The following is a 12359-nucleotide window of genomic DNA, read 5'->3' as shown; positions in this document are numbered from 1 at the left end:
CCAATAGCTGACTGTGAGCATCCACCTCTGTGTTTGCCAGGCCCCGGCATAGTCTCACAAGAGACAGCTATATNTGGGTCCTTTCAGCAAAATCTTGCTAGTGTATGCAATGGTGTCAGCGTTTAGAAGCTGCTTATGGGGTGGATTGTTATTTCTTAATAAAAATATACATTTTTCCTCAGATAATTCAGTAATAGGACACATGTACTTGGTCTGCTCTCTGATGCAGGTTAATCCAAAACTGGTGGTCACGACACAAAATCAAAAGGGGAATTCAAGACGCTTCCATACCACAATGGGAAAATGACTGGAATCTTCAGCCTATGAACATTCATGGGCTGATGGATGAGTACTTAGAAATGGGTAAGGAGAGACTTTCTGCAGGACCATTTGGCCTTCATGGTATTGCTTTTCCTAGTTCACATGAGCTAGGTTCACATTCTAAACCACAAGTGAATATTTGTCCTAATACTGTCAAGGGTCTGGGACACAATGAGCTTTCACCTATGTTATATTTAAAAAAGCTATGACATTTAGACAAAATGAACTTGTTGCCACAATGAAGCCTCTAGTAGCTTCTTTTTGAAATAAGGTCTTACTGTATATTGAATACTGATGTTGAACATGATGAATAAACAACTCAAGCTGGTCTTTAACTCACAATCTGCCTGTTGTGGTATCCACAAAGCTAAGATTACAGGCATGTACCACCACAACAGGATCTTGAGCACATATTAGATAAAAATTTTAAAAACTAGATCTTGTTATGAAGAAAAATAAAATCCTTCTCAAATAAAGTTTGGTTATTTTAAAATAATGTTTCTATGTATTTATTTATTTATTTATGCATTTATTTATCTATTTTGTTATACACAATGTATATAACATACATTGTATGGTCATATTCACCCCTCCTGCTCCCCAAATTCCTCCCAAATTCATCACCTCCACCTTCTCAAGCCCAGTCTGAGTCCTAGTTTCTGCCATAATGTCATTAATTTATACTAAGAAAATATGGATTCCCAGTCCAGTTGTGGACTTCATTACACTCAGTCCGTCAGTATCCTCATCTATAAAAAGAGAAGATGGGGTAGTGAGCTGGAGGTCTTTTGGTACCTGGCCAGAGCCAAGCAATTTGCTTATGGAAATGCTCCTCTGCCTATCTTTTTGATACTCCTCCTACCCAGTTTCTTCCTCCTTCTCTTCCTCCCTTTCTGTTTGTCTCATTCCCCTTCCTTCTCGTATTATAAAGGGGCATGGGGTTGGAGAGTATTCATTAAATATGACCATTTCTTAGATGAAGGACAGCTTTTGAACATTTTCTATCCATCTAATCTTTCAACAAGTTTACCTATGACCTAGAAACTAAAGTTTCTTCAACTATAAAACCAAGAATATTTACTAGGTAGAACTACTGCAATAATTTAAGGTAATTAATTGATCCAGTGCTCCTAGTTGGTGCAGTGAGGCACTCAGTGGATATTACTGAGTACATCCATAACTTCCTACTGCTCTTGGTTTACAGTTTTGCAATTTGGATTCACTACCATCTTTGTTGCTGCTTTTCCCCTGGCCCCTCTTTTGGCTTTGTTAAACAATATCATAGAAATCAGATTGGATGCATATAAATTTGTGACCCAGTGGAGGAGGCCTCTGCCAGCCCGAGCCACTGACATAGGTAAGTCTCAATTTTCCTTTTTGAAAAATAGTATTTGCAACATCTCTTATTAGTAAAAAGATAACAAGGGGCTGGAGAGACAGCCCACCAGTTAAGATCAATTGCGACTATTCCCAAGGACCAGAGCTCAGTCTTCATCATGAACACTGGGTGACTCACTAGGCAATCTGATTCTTTCGTCTGCTTGATGTGCAAGTGCATGAGCACACACACACACACACACGCACACGCACACGCACACGCACACGCACACGCACACATGCACACACAATGCAATATAACCTTTAAGGGAAAAATAAGTAAACGGTATATAGAAATATGGCTCAAAATACATAGAATTATTTTTGCAAAGTAAAATTAACCAGAGAGCTTTCATCTTGCACACTTTTTATTCACTCACTTTAATCTTTTTTTTTCTCCTACCAGGTATCTGGCTTGGAATTCTTGAGGGAATTGGCATATTGGCTGTGATCACCAATGCATTTGTAATTGCTATTACATCTGATTACATCCCACGTTTTGTCTATGAATACAAATATGGCCCTTGTGCAAATCATGTGAAGCAGAATGAAAAGTAAGATGGAAATTTGACTCCTTTTTTTTCTGGTCTATTTTATCGTTGCAGTTAATGGACAACAGGGAGGTTTGTTCTGTGACCATTAAAAAGTAATGTTTCTGATCATTGTATTTATAGTGTGTTTATTAGATGAAAGCCATTGGGGCTAAGAACAGAAAGTGCTTTCTACAGCAACTCATTTAGAGTCGGTTTTTACTTGGGAAATGTGTCAAAATGCTAAAAAACTTCTAATGCTTCTAGAAAGACCCAGCTCTAGATCCTGAATAAAATGTAAACTCTTCAAGCAAGGGGACAAGGTGTGGTTGCTATGCAGATAGAAGGTGAAACTGATAAGAAAGGAAATAAAGAGAGTAAAAAGTGAGAAATGGAGCCTGAAAAGTCTGTAATCTTCAGTCCTAGCAATATTTTTTAAAGCATAGAGTGCTAGCGGTCTGACTGATGACTGATGTAGAATTGCCTCGTTTTATGTGGCTAGTGTGTGTTTTCATCTAAAGTTGAAATACACATTTCAAAGCAGGATAGCTTCTCAACTTCTCCAGTGTTTCCTTTGTTTGTTTGTTTGGTTGTTGCTTAGCTTTGCTTTGCTTTGCTTTGCTTTGCTTTGCTTTGCTTTGCTTTGCTTTGCTTTGCTTTGCTTTGCTTTGCTTTGCTTTTGGTTGGTTTTGCTATTGGCATTTTAATTCAATTAATTCTTTCCAGTCAGGAAGATGGTTGTTTTGCCCATTCTAGGATGCTAAGCAGCATGTATAGTCTCTGACCAGCTGATATCATTACAGTTACCTCAGTCCATACATTCTGATTACAATAGTTATCTCTACACTTTACCTGTTGTCTCCCAGGAGCTGAAATAACTGGATTCAGACAATCACTCTAGGCAATATTTGTCATTTCAGACTTTTCATTTGGATAGGTATTGGGGAACAATGCATGTGAGAATTAACTATAGAGTACTGAGGCCCCCCTTAAAAGCTTTGCAGGTGCAGCCTTAGATGTAAAATCTGTAATATAAGGCAAAAGAGGGGGGGATTATCAGGAAAAGCAGTAGGCATTGACAGAGGTCATGAGCCTCAAGGGGAGGAGCTTTGCTTTGACCCTTAATTAAATACTGGCAAACTGGTGTTTACTGAGGACAAGGGAAAAACACTTGGTGACAAGTATCTCTTCTTTTTAAGAGTGAAAAACATCTTACTACTGATTTCTTAAACAGAACTTAATATCCTTAAGAGCTTTAAAGGAATTCACAGTTAGACGCCTAAAATTTGAGTACTAACTTTGTCATTTGTTATATACATCATCTGTATGACATGATTAATTCATGACAGTAAGGGTTCGCAGGCTGTGTGATTATGAAATGGTGTCTGAGAATAAACAAGATGTAAATATAAGGTTGTTTCAATACCAATAGTGAAAAACCAAAATGATGCCGTTTTGTTAATGCAGAGTGGGCTAGAAGCATATTTAAACATTTGAAAAGTATAGGTCAGTCAGCTCTCAGCCTTTGGGTTACAGTCAAGTATGAAATGTGTAGAAATAGTGTCTGGTGTCTTTCTTAGATGAGCTACTTACTAGTGATTCTATTGCCACCTAGTGGTGGATGAAAATCCTACTAACTGAGCTTACCTTTTCAGAACCCAACATTCCTAAGAGCTCTTTATTCAGAGACCAAGGGATTAGGGCAATTTCAGGCAAAACAATACAGGTCTTTTGTGACTTAGACATCATATATAAAGAGAGACACTCAATTCCTTAATAATATTGTAAGTATATTTAGCAATTAAATGGAAATTCTATTCAGGTTAGAAAATTTCAGAGCAAATCATGAAGAGACAAGCTAGTAGGAGAGAAAAGTATTGAGAAGAAAACACTTTGGTGATACAAAAATCAGAATCAACAAGGAAAACGGTGAATTATTGTTGGATTGTGATTAGCACTGAAAACTTAAGAATGTGGTAGGCATGTACTTGCCACCAGGTTTTAGAAACCATTTTTTTTTTCTAGGAGTGTTTCTCAACATGTGGTCTGCAAGCATCCTTTGAGTGTATTCCCCGCATAGTCTCACTCATCTGCTGCTCCTCTCTCAATAATCCCCACTGTATGTCTAAATGGTTTGACTTCTACTTTTATATCATAGTTGCATAGATAATTTTATGTATCTCTCTAAAATCTAAAAAATACACTTGAGAGAAAGCATGTCACAATTGTCTTTCTGGGACAGATTCAGTTACTCAGTATGATTATTTCCAATTGCATTCACATTCCTGCAAACATCACTGCTATCTTCCCTCCTTCCTTCCTTCCTTGCTTTTGTGTTTTTATTTTGTTTGTTTTTGAGACAGGGCTTCTTTGGCAGCCTTGACTGTCCTGGAACTCTCTTTGTAGACCAGATTGACCTGGAACTCACAGATCTGACTGCCTCATCAGTGCTGGGATTGATGGCATGTGCCACCACACATGTTTAATAATAATCTTTCTTTATGGACAACAGCAACTTCACTATATATAAATACCGGTTTTGCTCACTGTTGAGTATCAAGCACTGAGAACTTTTATAACAAAGTGTAGGTGCACAATAAACATATTAAATCAGTGAATAGGTGATAAATAGGTATTACAATCAGCCAATTGTGTTGCATGCATGTGTGTTTATAAAAGACTTACTGAGTTTAAATGCACAACTAACAGGATGCCTTATGTACAGAAACCACAAAGGTCTTTGTTTTATTTTGTTTTAAATAAACTAAGAATCAATGGGGATAGTACTGAGAAGAAATGACAGGACAAGAAGTGGGGGAAGATTGAAATAAGAGTCCTGAGTAGTTAGAACAGGAGGAACAATGGTATTATTTAAATTCTGTCTCTTGTAAAGAAGAAGGTATTTCAGAAATGTATTAATTTATGACTCATGCAATCCTGTTATTTTCTCGTAGTTGCCTAAAGGGCTATGTCAACAATAGCTTGTCCTTCTTTGACCTGAGTGAACTTGGTATGGGAAAATCTGGTTACTGCAGGTACTTACCTATAATGTATTTATCTTTCCTGCTTGCTTTGGCCACCTCATCCCCTCTTTTCGACACGTATAAAAGCATTTGACATTCTGGGGGCTGGGTAAATCAAGAATGCCCTGCTCCCTTCATGCTGTCTGTTTTGGTGGATTGCAGGTACCGGGACTATAGAGGCCCACCTTGGAGTTCCAAACCCTATGAGTTCACCTTACAGTACTGGCACATCCTGGCTGCTCGATTGGCCTTCATTATTGTGTTTGAGGTTAGTCCCAGGAGAAGTTGATGTCAGTTCTTTACTGGCTTCTAAAAAAGGACTTTGGTAGGCCCAAGAAAGGGGTCGAATATGGAAAAATAATTTTAAAGAACATAAAAACTAATGAGTAAGAGCTGAATACTGTAACCACAAGTTAGTGGCTATTTATGCAAGAAAACTGGGGAGAAAGATACGATCTCACAAAATGTTGAGGCTCCTAGGTTTATATTCCTCAAGCCCATGCTTAAAAATAAAGTCTCTTGTGAGACGATGCCGGGGCCTGGCAAACACAGAAGTGGATGTTCACAGTCAGCTATTGGATGGATCACAGGGCCCCCAATGGAGGAGCTAGAGAAAGTAACCGAGGAGCTAAAGGGATCTGCAACCCTATAGGTGGAACAACAATATGAACTACCCAGTACCCCCCAGAGCTCGTGTCTCTAGCTGCATATGTAGCAGAAGATGGCCTAGTCGGCCATCAGTGGAAAGAGAGGCCCATTGGTTGTACAAACTTTATCTGCCTCAGTACAGGGGAACACCAGGGCCAAGAATTGGGAGTGGGTGGGTGGGGGAGTGGGTGGAGGACTTTTGGGATAGCATTGGAAATGTAAATGAAATAAATACCTAATTAAAAAGAAGTTAAAAAAAAAAGAGGTGGTTTTCAAAAGCTGATAAATGACTTCAAATCTACCCATGAAGATAGAACATGTAGTATTTCTGAATAATTAACTCAAAATACAGTCAATCACATGGATATTTGTTTAAGACATATTGGATGTTCCCATTAATTTTGCCTAAAACTTTTATTAAGAATTATTAAAGTTTGATTTATCACAAACATGATAGTATCACATTGTAATGCTGTGAGGCATTCTTAAGGGAACTACCTACGATGTTACTACTTGTTTTATAAGTCGTGATATAGTGAGGAATTTAGCACTGGGATATATTGAACAATTTCTCTGGGTTACCATTGAGTCAATGAAATCTTGATTATTTTTTCTAGTCAAAGGGATAGTACTTCCTTTATCTTAAATCTTTTTAAACAAACAAACAAAAAGTTTTATTTATAATTTGTTTTGTTTATTTGATATTTTTTAATCTTCTCATATATACTAACATGTTTTCACACTTGCTATTTAGACAAGGTCAGTCTCAAACTCCTAGACATTCTGTCTGTCCTCCGAAGCCCTGGAGTTACAGGCACACAGCACCACACCTGTGTTATATGAATCTGGGATAGAACCTCGGGCATTGTAACAGCTAAACAAACATTCTACCTGATAAATCTGAGGGAAAAAAACACTTCAAAGACAATTACATATTCCAAGTGATGTCCAAGCATAAATTTATAATTTTTATTTATCTGAAAATGAAATGTTTGCCTCTAAAGTTCTTATTGAGGACTGAAATTTTCTGATTTAATGACTTTTTGAATCAATGAAAATATACCTTACTGAATAAGACTTTTTACTTCATTGCAGGTAGTAAAATGGTTTAACTCATATTTTCAATTTAATAATTCAATTAAATGTTTCTCATTATTTAGTATTAAAATATATTTTTTTCTGTATTTCTCAGAAGTCAAATGAACAACATTAATCCATCAGTTTGGAATATCACTCAAGGGCCCATGTGCGATCCTCTTTTTTTCCTCTTTCTTCATTCCCATTATTGATGCCATAACTCCTAAGCAACCTATGTGAAACTCTTCTTATTGATTCTTAAGTGTGTATATACATATATTATTATTAATATTACTTTAGATGTCATATTTTCCAAATAACTTCATTTTGTGCCTTAAAGTTTTTTTTCATCTTTTACTTGCTTTATTTGTTTACTTCTAGAAAGAAGTATCAATGAGCTCTACCCATGTTTAGAACACACCTACTATTCATATGAATTATAATCGCTAAATATAGCTAAATATTTATTATATTATTCTTTACTAACTCATAGCAATATTATTTGTATTCCTATCATTTTGAAACACATCATTGAATTTTTAGAAGCATTGTATGTTTAAACGCTCAGACAAAAAGTCCTGATTTTGTGTTGGAAAGTATAAAGTGCTTTACAAATATATATAATGCAATGCAATTTCTTGAGACACATAAGCAAGTCCAGCTAAAAGAACAATTAATTCTTCCTTTTCTCATAAAGAGTTTATTGTCCCCTAACAGCCTGTTACATAAAGGTGCTTTCCAAGAGGTCATACTAACCCCACAAATATCACATTGTTCTCTTTCCTTTCTGAGAAATAGAAAGACCTACCATTCTCATAGGGTACTAATAACAGTAAGAAGGGCCATTTGAGCGGAGCTCTCGCTGTGCCAAGTACTCTTTTAAGCTCTTAAGTGTGTGTTACCTTAATTCATTTAAGATGGAGCATTATCTTCACTATCAGAGGCACAGAATGTGGATAATTTGAGAAGAGGGCACAGTTCCTGAGTGTCTGTAGAATGAAGATTTAATTGGTCTCATTCAAATACTGGACCATTACTTTCAAGCATCATGTCTTTTGAGTTCCATTTTTACTTGCTCAAATCCAACACTAAGGCTGGGTGTGGTGGTGCACACCTTAGTCCCAGCAAACAGGAGATGGAGACAGGTAGATTTCTTTCAGTTGATCTACAAAAGTAGTTCTAGGCCAGGGCAGAAAATAATAGCAAAATTATTTCTCAAAGCAAACTAACAAAACCAACAAACCCCCAATACTGCCAGTTTATTCTCAAAACATAACTATTACACATTATAACAAAATTATGTAACTCAAATTAAGGGCTTGATAGTAGTAATGATGATAATGGACTTATATAATAAAATTTCTGAAAAATACTTTGTTGAGTCTGAGTCTAATCCCTGGCTCACAAGTTTATGTTGAATGTATTTTGGTCTATTGAATACACATTTTTCTTAGAATCTTCTTTAATATTTGTATCTATTAATGTGTACTATAGTAATATTACATAGCATGTAAAAACTTTAAACAGGAATTTAAGGATGTTTTATGCAGTGGTGTCATTATACAGCATTAAAAGGAGGAAACAAACTTTTTGGTGTCTAACTAATTAAGGTGACTGTCAATGACATTTGTGTTTTCAATAGAAGTCTTGGAAACAATATTCTAAATGCTACACACAACATTCCAATGCTTGATTTTGAGACAAATGCATCATTGTTCATGACTTTTCTATTTTACAGTGAGTGTTCTGGAACCTTTGAAAACATACTTTTATCTTTACCTTTACAGCATCTTGTTTTTGGCATCAAGTCATTCATTGCATACCTGATTCCTGATATACCAAAGGGCCTCCGTGAGCGCATACGGCGAGAGAAATACTTGGTCCAAGAAATGATGTATGAGGCTGAACTGGAACATTTACAACAACAGAGAAGAAAAAGTGGTCAGCCTATTCACCATGAATGGCCTTAGGCAGTACCTGTTACTCCAAAGGGGAGGTACCATTAGTGTGCAGGAATGAGACACTTGGAAGGCAGATGGGATCCAAGAGAAAGGCATACTTAGTGAACTATATTGTAAAATGCTACTTGGGAATACATCATAGCAGCCTATGGGAGTTAGAATGTTCAGACTTCTAAGGAAATAAAAGACTTGTGACCTCCAAAGGGCTGCAACTGAATGGCAGGGAGCCAGGCTCTGATTCTCAGAGCAAGCCTTCAGGGGAGTTCTGTGTTTTGAGGCCATTCTGTTCCAATAGCTGCAGAACAAATAGGAGACACAGTGGTGAAATTTCCAGGGACAAGTTTCAACATAAATGTTCATAAACTGGAAATACTAATTGGATTCTAGGATTTACACATAAGCTCAGATATTCACAAGAAGTGAGTTAAATCAGTTGTTGGCTCTAATGTCCGAACCCCATGTCCCTGTAGCTTACAGGTTTGTGGAATTGTCTTTGTCTCATTGATATAATGAGTGTATGCACATGCCATTTATGCTGCTCTATGTCGACTATGCACTTGAAGAGCTGAATATCACTATAGTAGTTAAACCAAAAATCCAAGTTCCCCAAAAGAGCACCACTGGAATAATTCTATTATATTGGCTGTGTTCAAGTCTCCTTTATCACCCAGAGCCAAGTGCACTGCCCATTTTTGTTAACAAATGCCAATAGCTTCACTTCGAGTATTTGAATGGCTATTATTGTATCATTGGAACATGACTAATTCATATTTTTTGCAAAAGTCTATCTTCTATTCTATTCTATGTGACCCTCTCTGAATGATTACAAATCTCACAGATTGCTATGTTGAAACTTTGTAAATATGCCACTGTTCCTTACATGTTTGCACTTTACACTGTGTAATCGTAGTTCCAGCCTATGGAACTGTAAGACCAGTTACACAGGATGCTACTGTAATCTGTTCATTCAGGAAATCTGAAGCCAAATGTTCTGCAATACTTATGCTTTTTCTATAACGTGCATTCTCAACTATGAGCTAACGAGAATAATGCATGCGTGCAGTGTATTATTTACATAAAACATCTTTTTTTATTTCATTTTTTCATCATGGAAGGGAGATTTCTGTTTTTTGATGGGTTGACTTTATTTGGTTTCAAAACTCTCTAGAAACAAAGTCAATTTAATTGTAAAGATCATTAATTATTGTAGAATTCTTATTTGAATGTCAACTTTACCCCACATTGATGGAGCACAAATGAAGGGATATTCAACTAAGAGAATCCCAAAGGAAGCATTAATTAAGGGGGCGAAATACAAAGAAAGACCGGGAGTGAAGGAGCAGGGTATGTTGTAGAAATCAGCACACATCTCTTGCAAAACAGAGATATCCAAGCTTTTCTCTCTGTGCATTCTGGGTGAAATTACACAGATAACACACAGAGAGAACACATAAGCATATAACACACACATGCAGAGCACATAAACACACACACACACACATACAGAAAACACATAAACACAGAGAGAACACAATCATACAGAGAACACATAAACATGCACAGAGATCAAACACATAAACACACTGAGAGAACACATAAACACATGATTGTTATGATTTCTATTATTTGTTCAGTTTGATTTTGTTCAAATAAGTAAAGCAAAAATATTTATACAATGTGAAATATTAGATTAGTCACACACAAAAAATAAAACTACTTTGCACACATATTAGTGATTCTCAATCAAGGAAACCCTTTTCACTTACTGGAAGTACACTAACCCCGTTCTAACACTTAGAAAGCTCTGTTTACTTCATTATGGTTGCTTTATAGTCTCTGCCAAGGGTATTCACGTCTTTATTTCCCCTATGGTTCTGAGCCAGGCAGACAGCCTAGGACTCTAACGTCTTCTACATGATCTGGGGATGTAGCTTGGTGGTAGTGTGTGTAGCATGCATGTGGAACATATAAACTCAACTATCAGCACCACAAAATGAACAAAGATATAAAATAAATTAAAATTAAATGAAGTATGAAGTGAATTCCAACACAAATCCTTGTTCCTGGGGCTCTTCTACTACAGATATAATGGCTGATTTCATCAATTATCAAATAGGATTTTCAGCTCCTCTGTTTGGGAGCATTTGTGCTCCATTTTCTTCATTAATTAATGTATCCACATACCTGAGCATATTTTGTTTACTTAACATTTACATCTTTTCCAAATTAGGGATGCAAGACGGACATGTGTCTTACAGTAGGATATACAATAATCGCCTTTTCCTTGAGAATTCTTTTTCTAGGGTTTTCTATACAGCAATGGGGTTTAAATAATATTGATTGATATGAACAGAGAAAGATATTTTAATAAATGTTGTAGTATATTAATTTAGAAATATCTTCACTGATATTTTTGAGATGGACAGGAGAAAACAGAACCAAAAAAAAAAATTTATCTGGTGTATTTGTTTCTTAAACAGTGCAGGACAATCAAACTTTGTTTCCTCATCACTGATAACAAAACACAGACAGCCCCTCCCAGTATGTTAGCTTTATTAGATCACACTACTTAAGTTGAGAGAAATGTTTTATACGTGTTTTTCATATGAATATAAATTCTTTCTTGAAGATTTATAGCACACACTATTCTCAGGAATTCTGTATGATGTGAATGCTGCTCATATATTTTCATATTCTTGTTGTCTTTTTATGCTAACAACTAATGGATACATGCATGCAGTCTGCCTTGACAAGTTGTGTAAGCCATTCTGAGTCTTAACTGTAATAGTTCTCAATCATCTGAGTCTGTGTATGCACTTTTAGGTGAGCCACTGCTGCCTGGTTGCATGATGAGGTTCAACTTGAATGCTAAATGATTCTTGGCACAATCTACTATACAATGGAATGAATAGAAACTTTTTTCATTCAATAAATTATCATTTTTACTATAATTTGCACATGACATTTCATTCTGCTTGTTTTTTAAATATTAAACTGGGGTCTGTTGAATGGGTATGGGCTGTAAAGATTGTACATTCTTTAGCTTCAAATAATAGTTTTATTATATTAGAGAAACTTATCACATTCAGACTGTCTCTTGATGGATAGTATCCTATCTTAAGGTCTTTCACAGAACTGGGAAGATGGCTCAGTGGGTAAAGTGTTTGCTATGTAAGCATGACAACCTAAGTCTGGACAGAGTAGTAACACTGACCAAAAAAAGCCTAGTATGGTAGAATATGTCTGTGACCACCAACTCTAGGGAGGCAGGGACTGTAGGATCCCAAGCGCTAGCCAGTGTGGCCAATTTGTGAGCTCCAGACTTAGTGAGAATCTCTGTCTTAAAGGATAAGGTAGAAATCAATAGAAAATACTTGACATTGACTTCTAGTCTACACATACACACATGCATGCACATGCAC

At 36.4% G+C, this 12359-nt stretch overlaps 1 protein-coding gene across 3 annotated transcripts in view; it reads left to right on the top strand.

The window, feature by feature from the left end:
- Window positions 1-11888, top strand: part of Ano3 (anoctamin 3) — a 284964-nt gene extending 273076 nt beyond the window's left edge. For 2 of the 3 annotated variants that reach the window (XM_021184432.2, XM_021184438.2), the window contains 6 exons: window positions 230-363; window positions 1526-1678; window positions 2105-2252; window positions 5183-5263; window positions 5414-5519; window positions 8764-11888. In XM_021184432.2, coding sequence (XP_021040091.1) covers window positions 230-363; window positions 1526-1678; window positions 2105-2252; window positions 5183-5263; window positions 5414-5519; window positions 8764-8946 — 805 coding nt within the window. In that variant the 3' untranslated portion in view covers window positions 8947-11888. The remainder of the gene's footprint in view (window positions 1-229; window positions 364-1525; window positions 1679-2104; window positions 2253-5182; window positions 5264-5413; window positions 5520-8763) is intronic. The other variant, XM_029474347.1, reaches the window with a different exon arrangement.
- The last annotated feature ends 471 nt before the right edge of the window (window positions 11889-12359 follow it).

This window comes from Mus caroli, chromosome 2 (genome assembly GCF_900094665.2).
Source record: "Mus caroli chromosome 2, CAROLI_EIJ_v1.1, whole genome shotgun sequence".
In the NCBI taxonomy this organism is placed as follows: Eukaryota; Metazoa; Chordata; class Mammalia; order Rodentia; family Muridae; genus Mus; species Mus caroli.
The sequence above is the reverse complement of the archived record's forward strand: the minus strand, read 5'-3'. Positions and strand labels throughout refer to the sequence as shown.